Source organism: Anabrus simplex, chromosome 14 (assembly GCF_040414725.1).
Source record: "Anabrus simplex isolate iqAnaSimp1 chromosome 14, ASM4041472v1, whole genome shotgun sequence".
Lineage (NCBI taxonomy): Eukaryota > Metazoa > Arthropoda > Insecta > Orthoptera > Tettigoniidae > Anabrus > Anabrus simplex.
Window position 1 is genome coordinate 59993093 of NC_090278.1, and position 19320 is coordinate 60012412.

Genomic DNA, 19320 nt, shown 5'->3' on the forward strand with positions numbered 1-19320 from the left:
ATTCTATAGCACTTCATGCTTTTCCACCTCTTCAACTAATTTTTTATTCCACGCCTGATCATTCATTTCAAATATCGACAAACAGCACTTCAAAATGTCAAGAACAGATAGACCTTATGGTGATGATGGGATAGGAAATGGCTGGGAGTGGGAAGGAAGCGGTCGTGGCCTTAATTAAGGTACAGCCCCAACGTTTGCCTCTTCGAGGCTGCCGACAGTAGGGCCGGACGCAAGCTCACAGCTGCATGCCGCTAACCGCAGGGCCAACTCACCCGGTTGTCAAGAATATAACCTAAACTACCGCAATAACACGTCTTCAACAATTCTACAATGCAACTGTGCAACTGAAACCGTTTCACGACCCTGCAAGCACGATCGCATGTGACCAGTTGCAAACTAATTTCCAACTGGTCACGTTTCCCTGATGCATGTGCGACTACCTGCTCTCCTACACGTGAACGGTCATCGAACGGTTGGTTGTGCAATCTGTTTAAAACTTGTGTTGCAAAACAGTTGATATTAAAGATTTTGTCCATCGTGGAAAACTAAACAAACTCAAACAAACAAAAATCTTTAAGTTCTTTAAGTGAGCAATGGAATTAGTGTATTGTTACATGTACTAACTTTCGTGTCAATGCTGTTGTTTTGCTAGTGTTTATACAGTATATTTTCATGTGAAAAGTTTCACCTAGAGTAGAAGACAACATGGCAGCTGCGTATAATACTGTAATAATTATTCATTACAATGTATTCATATAATATTGTACTATCATTTCATTTAAATAGTTATTCTTGGTTAATTCGAATTTTCTGATACTCCTTGGAGTTCAAAAATAAAAATAGTCCACTATATTACAAGTTTAAGCTCTTGCAGCACAAGAGACAGTCAGGATCCCAAAATAAAACACAGCATGAACACAAAATATATATATATGAAACGCTAATGTATATGTTTCACAAAACCAAGCTCTTAAATCAGAGGGAGTTAAATGGTGCGGTCTGCACCAAAATCTTCCAAATCGTCTCAATAGTACAGGAAAAATCTTGCATTTCTTGAAAACTCAACGGAAATATATTTAATTTCAAGATGAAATCATTAAAAGATCACTCCAATAATTGCAGGAGAAGGCTTACCCTAACCCGCAATACATTCTGTACTTACCAGGTTGCTAAGCGACTAACACTTCCTCTGATGATGGAATAATACTATTCTTTGCTAGATACTCTTTGATTCTCTGACCTTACTCAGCTTCTGAATATACTCAACAGATGGCAGAAAGTTCACGCTGCTAAGAGAAAAGAGTCTACGTACGTAGAGACGTGAAGATATCAAGCCGACTAGACTTCTGAATGACCATTAATAAAATGCAGGGACAAACACTCGAATAAGTGAGTAGTCTAATTACCCGAACCTGTATTCAGCCACGGCGAATTGTATGTTGCTCTATCACGTTCCAGATTGTTTGAAAATGTTAAGCCGAATGGTTGAAGCGTGGAAAGATGTGTTACAAACTAAATTACGAATTAATCAATCATTATGAACCACTATTAAATGTTCATAAACCTATTGAAAAGGACAGGCAAAACAATACGACTGCGACAGGCGTATCAAGACAAGTTATCTGACCTGCTTATAACAAATGCTAAGGAGCAGCACGGATCCGGTGGTATAATATATAATGTGACAAGCTGCTTTACAGTAATGAAAACTGTGAGAAAAAGGCTGAACAAATTACAATGAGTAAAGGCTCATTTTGAAGCATTCAATCTGAAGGTCCTTGGATAAACAGTAGTTTTTTCAGAATTGCTGATTTCCCTACAAAATTTTCCACTTTTCTCAAAGTACTATCAAACTATCTAAGAGTAGACTTAATTATTGCTCATGTTTACTGTTATCCAACTGTCTCTTCCCAGCCACTGATGGAGACTTGCGAGTAAAGAGATGAGGTGTTTGACTACATGGTAGGTATTAAGAGATAAGAATTTCATAGTGTTCTGTATTGAAGTGAGTTCACTATTAAGTTAAAAGAAGTGTAATACTATTAAAATAAGAAATGTAAGTTTACATTCCTATTTAATTAAAATTGGTACCGGTTTCGACCAGTATTCTTGGTCATCACCAGCCGATCACAAGTAAGAGTAAAACAGTGCGCAGATAAATAAAATGTGGAAGTTAAAATAATTCTGTTAGTTGCTGTTAGTGAAGCACTAAAATCTTTAGGGAGCACAGTGCTCTCTAACACATGTTTTACTAACGTATTTGATTTATGACTTCTTCATGATTTTTAGAACTATCGACACGTAGTGCTGATAATTAAAATTATAGTGTGTATCTTGAACTGAACCTCTAGAATACGTATTTGATTTTAGAGTTCCTCTTAGCACTGAAAACTCAGCTAACAGGGCTCCATAGTGTGTTATAGTGCTTCGTTAACTGCATCTGAGGGTTTCATTTTGTCTTCACATTTTTTTCCTGTGCTTCTTATTTATGTTTGACTAAACTTCAAAACACTGTACTCCCTAAAGATTTTAGTGCTTCACTAACAGCAACTAACAGAATTATTTTAACTTAACATTTTATTTATCTGCGCACTGTTTTACTCTTACTTGTGATCGGCTGATGATGACCAAGAATACTGGTCAAAACCGGTACCAATTTTAATTAAATAGGAATGTAAACTTACATTTCTTATTTTAATAATAATGTTATTTGCTTTATGTCCCACTAACTACTTTTACGGTCTTCGGAGACGCCGAGGTGCCGGAATTTAGTCCCGCAGGAGTTCTTTTACGTGCCAGTAAATCTACCGACACGAGGCTGTCGTATTTGAACACCTTCAAATACCACCGGACTGAGCCAGGATCGAACCTGCCAAGTTGGGGTTAGAAGGCCAGCGCCTTAACCGTCTGAGCCACACAGCCCGGCATATTTCTTATTTTAATAGTATTGAAAGGTTGAACCATTTTATTTCTTCTTTTAACTTAATATATGGTAGGTATTATTATTTTAACCATTATGGTTTGTTTTTGGTCCATAATGACTTATATCTAATAACTTTTTTTTTTTTTGCTAGTTGTTTTACGTCGCACCGACACAGATAAGTCTTACGGCGACGATGGGACAGGAAAGGGCTAGGAGTGGGAAGGAAGCGGCCGTGGCCTGCCTGGCCATCAACTACGGGGGTGTTGAAGTGTTTGCCCACCAAATCGTTGAAATTTGCCTGGTGTGAAAATGGGAAACCACGGAAAACCATCTTCAGGGCTACCGACAGTGGGGTTCGAACCTACTATCTCCTGAATACTGGACGCACTTAAGTGACTGCAGCTATCGAGCTCAGTATATCTAATAACAACACTGGAAAAATCACTGGTAAAGATCTATGTTTGCCTTGTCAATACTACTAAAAAACTATTTAATCTATACAGGGCAGGCAAAAGAAAACCAAACACCTGCTACAACGTGACCATGGAATGGTTTTATTCAAAAGTGATTACCAAAAGCGTTAATACATTTATCTCACTGGGAGACGAGACGATCAATTAGAGTTTTCTAAAAAGACGTAGGTTGCTAACTGATCCGCAACTGTACCCAATCTTGCACTTCCTCGTCCAAATGAAACACACGTCCACCAATTTCTTTCTTCAAGTCGCCAAAAATGTGAAAATCACAAGATGAAAGATTTGGGCTGAAGTAATACCATTATAAATGATCCGTTATTGGACATTATAAATTTTCCAGCTAACTCATTCCTAGTTGCCAGCGTTTCGCCCCAGTGTGCTAAGTTGAGCTCATCAGTTGGTAAATAGCACACCCACCAAGACGCATGGCTAGTGCATACCATGGAGGCTACTGCGTAGGCTACTCGGAGTCACCGGCAATGCCAATGCACTTTGGCTCATTACCAAAAATTGATGCCTGCCCGGCCTTCAACTACGGGGGTGTTGAAGTGGCTTGCCAACCAAATCGCTGAAGCGCAGCCCCTTCACCAGATTAAAAATATGGGGGCAAGCATTATCATGGAACAGGATGACTCCGTCCAACAGCATTCCAGGGCGTTCTAACTTTATGGTGCGTCGCAGTTTCTGCAAAGCGTCTTCGAAGCGCTGCGCATTGATTGTGGTTCCATGTTCGAGGGGCAGAGGGCCCTGCTGTCATCATGACTTTAGCGGAACTTGTGTGAACTGCTTTGGATTTGTAGACATTATGTGGGCTTATGCAATGTCAAGAAAACAAGGTGAAAATCTTCACATTTCACAGAGAACTTTGCTCCGTGTCTTCAGAAGAAAATCTCGACTGTTCACGAAAAAGACTTCTACAATAATGAGGGTTTGAATTTAAGAATGTTTTACCGTTGGAGCTGTAGTGTAACTAATTCATCACCAGGTGGCTTGATGTACCACTCATGGTACCACTGCAAATGACTTGGACATAATGCCGTTCTGTCAATTTTTTGCCCCTCCATCAGTTGATGCGGAACCCACTGCATGCAAATTTTGTGGAAATGCAAGTGATCTTTGATAATGGCATGCATGGAGACATGGCTAATTACATGTTATGAATCCCATAATGATAACCGTATTGGAGTTCAGAATGTAAAATTTTCAAACAGATTTATTAAAAACCACCATTCTAATACTCTACAGTCCTTTTATTTAGGATACAATTGTTACATAGATGTTAAAGTGGTACATGTTTTGCTTAACTTAGTAAGCATCTTCAGCCAGACCTTCTCAAGCAGCCAACGAGGCCAATCACCTCTCTTCAACATAAGGGCTTTCAACACACGTCCCATTGCAATTTTTCACATCTAAGGTTTAGTTGAACTCCCAATATGTTGAATCTACATAAGATAGCTTACGACTATGTCCACTACACGGAAAGTGTAACAACACTTCCATACTTTGACGTTTCTCAAGTGCCTTTTAACTCTGTTATGCAACTACTTGATGTTCAACCAACAACTCTACTGTGATTTCTATGTACCTGACTCTCATTTCCATCTTCCCCTGTGGGTGGGGGCAGTAGAATAACACCCACGGTATCCCCTGTCTGTCGTAAGAGTCGACTAAAAGGGGCCCTACTGACTCTGAACTTTGGAGCATGGATTGGCGACCACGGGTCCCTTAGCTGAGTCCTGACATTGCTTCCACTTACATGTACCAGGTTCCTCACTTTCATCTATCCTATCCGACCTCCCGTGGTCAACACTTGTTCTCTTCCGACCCGACGGTATTACGTATGGAGGCCTAGGGAGTCTTTCATTACACCCTTCGTGGCCCTCATCTTTCATAGGTCGATAGCTTCATTTTTTGAAGTGTCGAACCCCTTCCATTTTTTCTCTCTGATTAGTGTTATAAATGATCGGAAATTGTATGCTGTATAACTTTTGTTATGTAATAATTTTTGGTAGGACAAATAACATAGGTATTTAACACGTTGGGTGCCACGTGCCGCCATATGGCGTCACGGTGGTCTTCAAATTTGAGATGGCGTGACGCCATATGGCGGCACACCGTTCTTGAAATCAGAGTTGCCGTGACGCCATATGGCGGCACAGTTGAGTTTCAGGCGATGCGCCGTAGATAATCACCTGTGGCATCTATGCGCGTAAAATTGGTACTACTTGAAGGGCGAACTTCAGGGTCTATTCCAGCTATGTATTTTTACTGTATGCCACCATGTGGCGCCACAGTATTCTTCCGAAGCCACTGACTGGCCAGTGATCATTGTCACAGGTGAAAGCGCGCCAGGCATTGTTTATTCCTCGTTTACGTACGTATTATCACTCGGTTTATATAGTTGTGCAAAAATATAAAAAATGGAAGATATTGGTAATAATCTTACGAGGGAACACATACATGTGTTACCCTCGGATTCAGTTGAGATTTGGTAGGAATATTCGTGGGAGGCAGTAGAATGCTAAGGTGAAATCTGTATGTACCCAGCGCAAGTTTAAACGCCAAAATTGAACAAATAAATAGTCATAAAATTAGAAGTGCCGCGGGAGTCTCGGGGTGTGGCGGAGAGGTAGGGAAGCGAAGCAGCGGACGTGAACCAACCGGGCTGCGTCGAGCTGCGTCAGCAGTCAGGTAGGGTATAGTTAGCGCGCTCCCCTTAACTTCCCGATCAGATGTGCAAAACGTAAATATGAAAACAGCACATGAAACAAGTGTACAAAGGACGATGTTTGAACAACGATGTCAATAAGGTTTGAAAAATTACAACGAGTAACAAGAACTCGGGCATGCCGAGACGCATATTTTCATTGTTTAGAGTTATCAGAAAACTGTTCACAACAATATGTAATGTAATATAAGTACTTGTATTGCATTTTACTAGGTTTTCATACATATTGCGTTAATTTGAATTAGCAAATAAATATCCCGTATTTGAAATTCGTGTTGCACATTCCATGTCAAAAAATTCTGTGACACCATATGGCGTCACGCTATATTTTACCTTTCCTAAAAATTGATGTGACACCATATGGCGTCACACATTACCATGGTATGGTGAGATAAAATTTACTTAGTACATCATATAAATACATCCCAAGATTATATAAACAGACTACAACGTATACAATTGCTTTGGCACCAGCGGAATGCAATTCAAAAACATGCGTGGCACCAGTGGAATAGTGTGCTACAATCGGCTCGGCACTCAACGTGTTAAAAATTAAATTGTAGGCGCCTTCGCCTGAACTACCATTTCATCCAGGGTGAATACAATAATTTATAGCACGGGGTGTAGATCCTTATTCCCCAAATTTACATACCGATTTTCATTAAATTCTGTTTACCCGTTTTCTCGTGGCTCGGCGTTGATATGGACTTGGCAACAAAAATCCAAATTCAGGAATATCTCTGTTATCGTAGCCGGTACAGTAAAATTGTATAAGACATAAGTGATCGTTAATGCTATATTCATTTAGTTATATAGTATTTATCAACAGGACTACTAATATAATAACAAATATTTGAGAATGAAATGTTAGGCCTTTCCCTAAACTACCATTTCACTTAGTGTAAATAAAATTATTTATAGCCTAGATTGTAGTGGTTCATTCCCGGACTTTACATACCGATTTTCATTAAATTCTCTTTAGCTGTTTTCTCGTGATAAACGTACATACAGACAGAAATGACAGAAATTTAAAAAGTGCATTTCCTTGTTACTGTAGACACAACCAATACAGAAATACCTTTTTTTAAATTCTGAGCAATGTAAAGACAAAACTCTTATTTTATATATATATGGATATCTTACTTACTGAATGGTGGAAATATAAAACATCACATTTAAAGGAATAATTATTTTATCACTCGAATTAGTTAAGGAAACAAGTTGTTCTGTAAGAAGTGCCCCAGACGAAAATGGCAAAAAAGTTAAAGAGAAGTTCAATAAGGGTGCTTACTTCAAATCCAGTATTAGGAAAGATTGAGTCAATCAACCAATATATCTGTGGGGTGAGTAAATCTTTGCCATGTAAGTGTTATAAATTTTCTGAATTGCAATGTACAAATATTGTCCTACCATATCAGTTGATGTTGAAAGATCATTTACTGCTCACAAATGTATTTTAACAGAAAATGAACGAAGTAAGACATCAGAAAACCTTAGCTTCTTCACATCCCTCCAACTTGCTAAGAAGCTCAAAGACAAAAAACTTCTTTGTTAGTAAGAACAATCAACGCCATTTGTCACGAAATCCCAACTGAGTTCCAAATTAGAATTATACTCTACAATCATCTTGCGACAGATTGGGAACACACACAGTGCACCTTCACAATGTACCAGGGGAAGAAGAACAAGAACATCCTCCTCCTTAGCACACAGCATGCACTCAAATAACAATTAGCACAGAATGAATGAGGAAGCCAGAGACTGTAACTTTCTACAATGGCACAAAACACGGGGTAGATGTGGTCGACCAGATGTCTTGTAAATATACCACCAAGGCTGCATGCAGGAGGTGGCCAATGCCTGTCTTTTACAATATCCTAGACTTAACAGATATCAATGCTTGGTCATTTACAAGCAAGTAACCGTTAGGAAGATTAGGCGGAAGATCCTCCAGCTAGCAAGCGAACTAACAAGACAGGACGAGCAAGGGCACGATGACAACAAGAGGAGGCTGTAGTACTGTGTCCATCTAAAAATGGAAGAAGTGCCAAGTTAGTCTGTGTAAAGGCAACAAGTCACCTGCCTCAAAGCAGTGTGCGGAAAATGCAATGAGGTTGGTTTTAATTTTCTTAAAGTATTTCTGAAAATTAATAATTGTTGCAGTGTGGACAACCGAATAAAAAAAGGTGTTTGCTCTATTAACCAGCGTTTCGTCTTAGGTCTGACACTAGACTCATCAGAGTGGGATGTGTCAGATCCTACCCACTGACGCTGGGGTGTATGCAGGTGAACTTATCAGAAGCCCATTATAGGAGGTACCCCAGTGTCAGTGGGTAGGGTCTGACACATCGCACTCTGATGAGTCTAGTGTCAGACCTGGTTAATAGAGCAAACGCCAGAAAAGCCTTACATCTGATCTGTTTTGACAAGCTCTATTGATGAAAAATATCTAATTCCCTCCAGGGGAACTAGAATTTTCCATAAAAAAAGGTGTTCAATTGGTTAATTTTGTTAAAACTCTTTAGAGAAACAAAAATATGGTTGTTGGTGACTGTTCATGTGTCCATCAGTAATATAAAAGGCATACCGTATACAGTAATGTCAGGTCCTTCCATGTAAAATAAATTTTTGGAAACACAGTAGAAGAAAATACATCTCTTACCGAGTTCTAATTTGAATGGTTATAAAGCATTTCTTATGAGGGGTCAAAATGATCCCACACCACTGTTTTACAATTCTCAGCTGTTCTAGTGTCAATAAGAAATCCCTGTTGTGTTGTATATCATATAAAAGCCTATAAAAAGAAGTGAAAGATGATTCCAATCCCAGCTCTCAAGGTAAGTAGCAAGTGCAATTTTTTAACACATCAATTTGATATATTTTTTAAATTTATTAATGCACACAATTTGTCCAGAATAGAATTAGTATGTATTTCAGTTGAATGAACTCTTGAATCAAATGAAGCGGAAGAAATAGGAAATAAGGACGACTTTTATATCACTGATGCTCCAACGATGACAGAGTGGATACAAACTAAGCCACTCATTAACTTATTTTGCCATACATAGATTTCATCACAAGGTTTGCCAAGTAAAGAAAGTATCATGTACCGGATTTACAATGTATGTGTATGTGGTGTCATCGGCAGTGTGACAGATAGCATGCTCTTAGATGCAAGATATTGAAATTTTCTCTGACTGAACTTGGAAGCATGTGCACATGTATCTGTACATCTGTATGGTTCATTGTATCACTAAACACTTTATAGTATGAAGAGAGTTCAATATATTCTATATATAATGCAACACTTTTTTTTTCTTCCTAAAAGCAGGTTGGTTTTATTGAGGATTTAAATACACCAAGACCCCAATACATTTGCTACAATACCCTATTTTTCAACATAGTCTCCATTCAATGCTACAGCCTTACACCACCGTAATTTGAGGGCCTGCATGCCTACAAAGTACCACTCGACTGGTCGATGTCGGAGCCAACGTCATGCTGCATCGATAACTTCCCCGTCATCCACGTAGTGTTTCCTGTGGAATGCATCCTTCATTGGGCCAAACAGATAGAAGTCAGAAGGCGCGAGATCCAGGCTGTAGGGTGGATGAGGAAGAACAGTCCACTGAAGGTTTGTGAGCTCCTGTCGGGTGCACAAACTTGTGAGAGGTCTTGCGTTGTCATGGATAAGGCTCATCGTGCTTATATCCACTGCCAGGTCTCCGCAGACATTCTGCAAGCGTCTACGAATATCTGTGATGCCCTGGTTTGCCGCCAAAAACTTATTAACCAGCGTTTCGTCTTAGGTCTGACACTGTTTTTTGACATGCTCTATTGGTGGAAAAATATCTAATTCCCTCCTTGGGAACTTAGAATTTCCAAAAGAAACTTAATAACTACTCCCTGTTTGGTACGCACCTCCGTTACAGACACCATTTTGAAGGCTACTTATAGCACTGCCACCTATCAGAAATGAATAAAAGCCTAATAATTATAATGTTATTTGCTTTACGTCCCACTAACTACTTTTTAAGGTCTTCGGAGACGCCGAGGTGCCGGAATTTAGTCCCGCGGGAGTTCTTTAACGTGCCAGTAAATTTACAGACACAGGGCTGTCGTATTTGAGCACCTTCAAATACCACCGGACTGAGCCAGGATCGAACCTGCCAAGTTGGGGTTAGAAGGCCAGCGCCTCAACCGTCTGAGCCACTCAGCCCAGCGAATAAAAGCCTATAAGCCAAAACAGGAATATTCAAAGATGTTCCAAACAAAATTCCAATTCTTTTAAACTGAAACTGGCCGAGAAATAAAATGTGTTGCATTATATACTGAACGCCCCTCGTATATGGCCATTGGCTGTAATAAAACTTTAATCATTTCAATTCATGCAGTAGTCTATGATAGGTTTTCCTCGATTTATACACTTAACAACGTGGTAACGTTCACAAATTCTGTCACACAGTTCACAGACATAAGTTGAGTTTGGATAGTATGATTTTGTCCTGCACATTTTCTGATGGAAGCCGTGCTCAGCCCAAGAGGTCACAAAGTGACTTAAGTCCTGATTCGCGTCCACCCATGCTTTATTCATCATGGCCTCAGTCAAGTATAACTCTGTCCAAATTTCTCTTCTTTTCAATGTCCTTTCTTCCAGCACACTCTGGCAGTTTGTTGTATGACGTAGAACAAATCTGAATCTCAGATCCTCAATTAAGAATGGCTCCCGACCAAGCTCATATACCAATCATGAGCGGGTGTATTTACAGTAGATACACCCCGGACCGCCTTGAAGTCTCTGGCTTTACCTGTTCTATTGTTCGTAGATCTCCCAAGTTTAACTTATCCAAAATTTCTTCAACGCCATAACTTACGTGACTACTGGAACGATCTTGGCGTCGAAGAGGGTCATGGCAGACCACAGGGACAGTCTTGTAATGATTCTATCAAACATAGCCTTTGTAACTGCTGCCTCTCGCTGTTTTATATGGATGCGGAACAAGTTTATTGTCGTTTGTAGAGCTACACCCAGATATTTGAAACTAGTGACAGTTTGCTTTGGAAAAATATTCTGCCTTCTGGGGAAGCATGTTCACCCTTCCTGATAATGGATACTCGTTAAAGGATTTAAAGTGTACTCATTCCGATTACGGGGCCTCGGATGAGTCCCGTATCGTTATTTTTCGTCACTACCTCCCCGTGCCGGGAGTGGGTAATTTGCGCGCCTGCTGCCTTCCTTGGATGTGGTAGCCATTTTTCAGGCTCCCTCTCCGGAATCGAACCCTGATTCCCCGTTACCCGTTACAACCATGGTAGGCGCAGAACCTACCATCGACAGTTGATAAGGCAGACATTTGAAAGATGCGTCGCCGGTACGAGGACCGTGCGATCAGCCCAAAGTTATTCAGAGTCACCAAGGCAAACGGACCGGACGAGCCGACCGATTGATTTTGATCTAATAAAAGCGTCCCTTCCACTTCTAGTCGGGACTCTGTTTGCATGTATTAGCTCTAGAATTACCACAGTTATCCAAGTAAAGTGGTACGATCTAAGGAACCATAACTGATTTAATGAGCCATTCGCGGTTTCACCTTAATTTGGCTTGCACTGAGACATGCATGGCTTAATCTTTGAGACAAGCATATGACTACTGGCACGATCAACCAGGGAGCTGGCTGGCTCGAGAGCCGAAACCGAGCGTCGTAGCCCGCCGCCGACGAGTGCGGCCTGCGGGACACAGACTTGCTTTGCTCCGTTGGCTGACCGAGTGCATGTTCACCCTTCCCGATATACTTTTTTGTTACTGTCATCTTTCAGGCATCATAACTTCAAAATGAAATTACATATCAATATGAAAAATTTCTTTCCACATTACAAAGAAGTAGAGTGCAGCAGAGAATCTTCTACATAAACATAATGGATTAAATTATCAGGACAGTCAAGAAGAATGACATCCAAAATCCACTGGTGTTAGTGGATGATGTCAAGTTATGGGGTGAGAGAAATGAGGTACAACAATGATTAAATGATGGAAAGATGAATTTGACAAGTTTGGATTTAAAATCAATTGACAACGAACCTACTGCGCTGGCGTAGCAGGGGGAGAGGTGATACTTCCACGTGGCGGATAGGGGGGTCCTAACAGGCTTGCCGATGGACTTGAGTGAAATAAAATAGCTCTCGCAGACGAAACACACAACCCCTATGGGTGAAGTATGCAGACGCAGGATATATCCACGGTATCCCCTGCCTGTCGTAAGAAATGACTGAAAGGGGCGACCAAGGGATGATTGAATTAGAACCATGAGACTACTTGTAATTAGTTCCATCACACGAGGAACGGCATGGGTCGCCTTTACTTGCGAGTAGTACCACTATGTTAAGTACACAATAGGTTTGTGATTAGTAGCAAGAGAGGGTGCATAAGTATGGGTTTTACAGTACCCGTGATTAGTACCACTATATGCGGACACCACGGGCTTATATTGCATGTGATTAGTACCACTATATGAGCGACACCAAGAGTCCGCATTGCTTGCGATCAGTACCCACTACGTGAGGAACACCATAGGATAGTACAAGTCCTGTGATTAGCACACCTATGTGAGGAACACCGTGGGTTTGTGTTGCTTGTGATTAGTACCCACTATATGAGGAACACCATGGGTTTGCATTGCCTATGAGTTGCACCGTCATGTGAGAAACACCATAGGTCTGCGTTACCTGTGCGCATTACATTATCTGTTAGTAGTACCACAATTTGTGGAACACCGTAAGTTTACGTTGCTCAAGATTAGTACTGCTACCATGTTTTACTTTACTAGCGATAAGTACCATTATGAGGGGCCATTGACCTGGATTTTGGACCCCTTTAGACAACAAGCATCATCGATTCAAGATTGTGCTCTGGAAGCAACCCCTTGGCCAGTATAGGCCTACACTATTGTTTTAAGATAGTTTCTGGGAAGGCAGGGCATTGTGGGTCGAATCAACTGATTGTTTAAAGTTCATAATCATTTTCAACATCCAGAGGTGCCAACCTTTGAAGTGGATTATCAGTAATCACCCCCCGCTCCCCAGAAAAATTTCGAGTCAAGTCCAAAGCATGCTCCTTCCTTCTCGATAATGACACCCCTTTTGCCCTTCCCTCCAGCAATCTATTCGAAAGTATATCATATTACACAATAAAATTTGCACACAACCTGTATGTTCTGTGATAAAACACGTAGAACTCCATAAGCTTACCGCAAGGATTATTACGTAAAATGTTATTTTAAATGCTAATGCTGCTCATTCCTTGTAGCTTGTTTCTCAAGCAGCAGCTGCTTTTCAGTGTAGTTTTTCTTGAAGCATCCTTCCCACTGTGATGACATTTTCGTCTTCTGAACCACAAGCGATTCCAGTGAAGATGTGCTTAATGTCGGCCTCACTTCTTTCTCAATATTTCTGTCAACTGTCAGGTACACTTAACACAGCAAATACAACACTACTGAAGGATTTATAGTGGAGAAGAGCTGTTGTTACCGACCTCCCCACGGCTCGAACTGGCGGACTGTCAGATAAACGGCAGCCGGGATTCGATCTCAGGGTATCAAGGGACTGACCTTTGCTTGAGTGAGAGCAGATATAAACTCAAAACCAAGATGGCAAAGGGCTCTCTCTCTCTCTGTCTATCAGTCATTCTTATTCACTTGACAGTGAAGTTGTACTTAAGTGCCACAAGGCAGAATTTGGACTTAGAGTATAGCGACAGGCTCGTGAAGCAAGCTCTTGTCAGACCGACATAGTCTGAACTTGAAAATATATCTTGTAAATAGTGTGTATAGTTGTCCTGAGTAATAAAGGACAGTTGCTTTACTTCATCTATCATTTCGGGAGTTCCGGGACAGAGTTCGCACCTACAATTTACCTCCCTACACGACCGCTCGGCAGGACAGGTAATACGCCAACATCAAAGGCCGGTGACCAACCTACTAGAACGTCTCGCAGGACAGGTAGGTCACGACAGAGCAGCGCCTGAGCTCCTTCATTCACAATGAATTTTACAACGCTTACGAGTAGCAAAAGGAAGTCACAATCTAATAAGTATTGTTGCCAACTCACAAGCGTTGAAACAAGGATGATTTAGAAGAAAGGCTCGAAAGGACTGAACATTTTTACTTCTTTTCTTTTTTCTGTAGAAAATTATTTTTTCGTGATAATGTCAGACTTTCCATTGACTGTAATCCCATAATCGTGGGGTGAAATCCATAATAATTACGGACAATCTGTAATAGTTGGCACCTCTGAACGTCTCTTTTTTTGAATTCTAGTCAGTGGATTAATTTTGGAATTATTTTTAATTTTCAATATTATGAGTTGGATCCGCTGATTATTTTAAATTCATATTTAGCCATTCATTCTTCATCATCATGTTTTGAATTCTGGTCAGTGGAAGAGTTTTGGACTTTTAAATTTTCATTACATTTTGTCTCATTTCGTAACATTAGGGGCAATGACCTAGCTGTTAGGCTCCTTTAAACAACAAGCATCATCATCATCAAAATCAGCTGAACCGTTTGATGAGAGGAGAGAAAGTGGACAGCATGAAAACATGTTTCAGCACTTAAATATCTTGTGCGTGCTTGTTGTTTTAAGGGGCCTAACATCGAAGGTCATCGGCCCCTTAAATATCTTAGAAGTGTACAAAATTGGCCATAGTGTTAAAGTGATAGTAACCTTACAAGGCCATGGTCACTTTCTTCCAGATCCTAGCCCTTTTCCTATCCCCTCGTCACTATAAGACCTGTGCCGATGGAACATAACAGATGCAACACAAAGCAAACTATTAAAACAATTTTATAAAATGTAAAAGAAAGCTAGTCACTGACAGCTCAAAATAATCAGCTTATTACACGAAATAAATTTCATTTTCAACTCTGTACGGACAAGCAAAGGTGCCCAGGCCCGGGGGCAAGGGGAGGGACACGGCCTCCCCTAGCTCTCAGAGAAAGGAAAAATTCTAATATAGTCAGGTGTTTTTCTTTCAAGAAAATTATTTAAAAGTCGGTATTACGTCGAAGTGGTAGGGGATCCTATGAGTGGTATTCTACCGTGGAATACAAGTAACCATTCATTAAAAATAATACATACCCCCAGGTCTAGCCTCCCCCCTCCCCTACAAACTATCCTATGGGTGTCCATGTGGACAAGGAATTCTTAAAATAATTAAAAACTGAGGGGTGTCCACCTTTTCAATACTTGAAATGAAATGAAAATCCACAGCCTGTTTCCAGTCATTCAACCGGGTCAGGAATGGAATGAATGAAGCCCCATCTAGCGGCAAGGATAGAAATTGTGCCGGCTGCCGAAGCCTGTCACACTCCTCTGGGGCAATGATTAATGAATGACAGATGAAATGAAGTGATATTGGAGAGTGTTGCTGGAATGAAAGATGACAGGGAAAACCGGAGTACCCGGAGAAAAATCTGTCCCACCTCCGCTTTGTCTAGCACAAATCTCACATGGACTGACCAGGATTTGAACCATGGAACCCAGCGGTGAGAGGCCGGCGCGCTGCTGCCTGAGCCACGGCGGCCTTTTCAATACTTATAGTTATGAATTTCATTGTGTTCCATATTGAAGTGGGAATTTACTGTTACCTTTTCAATACTGATCAAAGATGGACTTCCCTCAGTTTTTAATTATTTCAAGAAATTCCGCTTAGATTTATTACTTCTAATCTATCCTCCTATTCAATACAATTGTAGCTGTCAATGCAGATAGACAATGAAGTTTATATCTTGTGACATTCTGCTTAGCCGAGCTGTCATCTCCGTACTTCCAAGTCTTCTCTGCCCAAAGTTTGCAACATTTTCATACCACTACCAATTTTTCAGTAAGTATTGCAATGCCTGTAGGGGGAAGTCCAACTCCAAATGTAATCCTAAATATCAACTATCCCTCATTCTCACTAATAACTAAAACACACCCACCCCCACATTCCCACATGTTTGGGAACACCCTGTATAGGTCTAGTTACTTTTTATTTCGTGTGACTTGTACTGTCACAACACTGATACTCATTAATTACACTTGAAATTGTTCCCATATTTAAATCGTGTAGAATTAGTGCTGAAGTGTTCCTCTTTATTGACTTATAGTCTCAACAGAGACTTTCTAAAATAGCTGAAAAGGAAATTTCACAAATTCAGACATTCAGAATAACAATGATTTTATAATCTCCAAAAACATTAGACCTAATGGTAAATATGTAAGCTGCTTTTTTCTGTAATTTCATTTTTGAGATGGTGCATGTACAGAGCAACAGCTACATGTTGCCAAATCATTGTCTTGAAAGAAAGTGCTTACACCCATCATTACTTTCGGTAGGGTAATATAACGAACATGAAACTTGTACATAAATCATATTAATAGTGACAATTAATTAATGACTGACAATGACTAATAAAATAACCTAACACTACGCCAAACATAATCAACAAAGAGGAAGGTTTATTTATTTCAAATTAATTTTTAATGGAAACATGGGAGCAATTAATTTAATTTAATAATTTTAAGTAGAATGGGCATCAATGTGGTGACAGTAGTAGTCACATACAAATAAAATAAATACCTAACAAACTCAAATAACTTATTGATACTCGATATACCTTGAATTTTACAAAATATCATGCATAAAAGAAGTCAGATGGAAAAGTGTAGCATGCTGACAATATATTTAAAATGACTATCCTACATGAGAATATTTTGAGGTTATGTCACCATACATTAAGGGCGGATAAACTGTTAAAGTTCCAGCAAAATGATTAGCAGCCATATGTTTATTAGAGATGGAACCTTGAAGGTTATGAAAAGGTCTTTTAGAAATCATCATGCAGTGTCAAACTATCGTCAATAATACGTACGCTCTTCGACACCATCATCTTCACCCTTGAGCTTCTTCTCAACCTGGTCAGGAAAACGGGCTTTGATATAGTTCCATAACTGGTCATTCACGATTTTTCCACCTTTAGTAGCTGTTCTTAACCAACCACCAACTCTTTTACGACACATCGGGCAAGTCAAACTAGTTTCATCCATAGCACGTTCGAAACATTTAAGACATAGGCCATGCCGACAGGGTAACGTTACGGGTTCAATAAAAATTCCTCTACACACTGGACACATTACATCCACTAATGTTAACTGATTAAATGTTTTAGACGAGTGAAACACCCTATTTATGTTCAAACACTTCGCCATATTTACCGCGAAACTATACCTTATAGGTACATTGCAAACACGACCGTGCAAGGAGACGAACCAGCTGATGCTTGTATACCGTCGATTGTTTACAAAAGAAAACAAAACAATTCCGATGTTCACTTGAACGAAAGTGAATAAATGAAATACTCTGCCATCTCTCGGCTATATAACATACTATTTAGAGCACAATCTCCTTGGCACAAATGTCTCGGTAAAAAATGGATGATACAGACAAGTGAGAGAACAAAATATCAGTTATATTATTTCAGCAAGGAACAGTAAAATAAGATCAGTCCAGCCCGGGGGCCACACACGCGTAACGACTGCCGTTTGTCTACTCGCTCGCGGCAGGGTGCGAAATCGGAAAAAAAAAAAAAAAGTTTGGGGGGGGGGGGGAGGGAAGGGCCATAGGGCTTAATTCACTATCACTATCAGCCATATTCAATCTTTTTTACGATGTGGCCTCTTTAAGTTCGAAGCAAGGTAGGTTTTCATCTGGGACGGTCTTGAGCGATGTTCTGCCAATTGATCCCAGAAATCTGCCCGATGTCTTTATCCCATCTGTCCGGTGGTCTTCCCTCAGGTCTCAGCAGTGGCGGCTCGTGGCTGTAAAGTATGGTGAAGAGCTATTACCCGTTCGGTTTCGAGCGACAGATTTAGGAACTTCTTTCTTTCTTTCTTTCTTTCTTTCTTTCTTTCTTAGTCTGCTTACCCTCCAGGGTTGGTTTTTCCCTCGGACTCAGCGAGGGATTTCACCTCTACCGCCTCAAAAACAGTGTCCTGGAGTTTCAGACCCTGGGTCGGGGATACAACTGGGGAGGATGGCCAGTACATCTCCCAGGCGGCCTCACCTGCTATGCTGAACAGGGGCCTTGGTGGGGCATAGGAAGATTGGAAGGAAGAGGGAAGGAAGCGGCCGCGCCCTTAAGTTAGGTACTATCCCGGCATTTGCCTGGTGGAAAAGTGAGAAACCACGGAAAACCACTTCCAGGATGGCTGAGGTGGGAATCGAGCCCACCTCTACTCAGTTGATCTCCCGAGGCTGAATGGACCCCGTTCCAGCCCTCGTACCACTTTCCAAATTTCGTGGCAGAGCCGGGAATCGAATCCGGGCCTCCAGGGTGGCAGCTAATCACACTAACCACTACACCACAGAGGAGGACAAGATTTAGGAACTACGTGTTGTTTTTGGTTGTTTTGTACTCGTACCTGTGACTGGCGGAAGGTCCAGCACGTGACCACGATTTATTGAATTTAATGTTTCGTCATGACCACGAAAAGCTAGTTCTTGCTTACTTAAATAGAGCACTGCATCAATTACCAACTGAAGAAAAAGCCTATTTAAATGTACATTTTCACTGCACTGTACGGTACAATTACAATATACAGTCTGGTATTTTCCTTCAGGACATCAGAGGTCGTATTTTGGTTTGTTTCCAATGTCTTGAAATCTAGCTGCCGTATTTTATGTTCTGCAGAGTCTGAGTGCTTATGTAAAGAACGTGTTATGTTCAAAAGGGCTGAAAATCCTTCTTTATTCCAAACGTTATTTTTATTGATAAAAGGCAAGCAGGCCCAACAAAACAACTTCTGTAGAGCTGGAGATGAGCACAACCATGGAAATTCCTTAAACCACGATCGTTTGAAACTAAGATTGTAAGATTTACCGGAATGTTTCACTTCTTTTGTAGCACAAATTTGCAGTGATTCAGTAGGGCGATCAAGACGTAGAACTTCATTCTGATCTTCGTTTCTCCAACGTGAAAATGATGTTTATAATAAAATGCACACTGTCATAAATAGGATACATATTTAAATAAAACAGCACAACACTACGAATGAACCACGATGCGTAAGTACTCGTACTTCACACAGAATGACGCAGGGAAGACGAAACATTCCGCTCTTTTTACAACTTCACTAGCACATTCCGCTATGTGGAAAGT

At 40.5% G+C, this 19320-nt stretch overlaps 1 protein-coding gene across 1 annotated transcript in view; it reads right to left on the bottom strand.

Annotated features, from left to right (window-relative positions):
* The window catches only part of LOC136885335 (E3 ubiquitin-protein ligase RNF169), a 311450-nt gene extending 294025 nt beyond the window's left edge, over window positions 1-17425 (bottom strand). The window contains exon 1 of the mRNA XM_068230285.1: window positions 17035-17425. Within this exon, the coding sequence (XP_068086386.1) occupies window positions 17035-17371 (337 nt within the window). The 5' untranslated portion in view covers window positions 17372-17425. The remainder of the gene's footprint in view (window positions 1-17034) is intronic.
* Between the last annotated feature and the right edge of the window lie 1895 nt (window positions 17426-19320).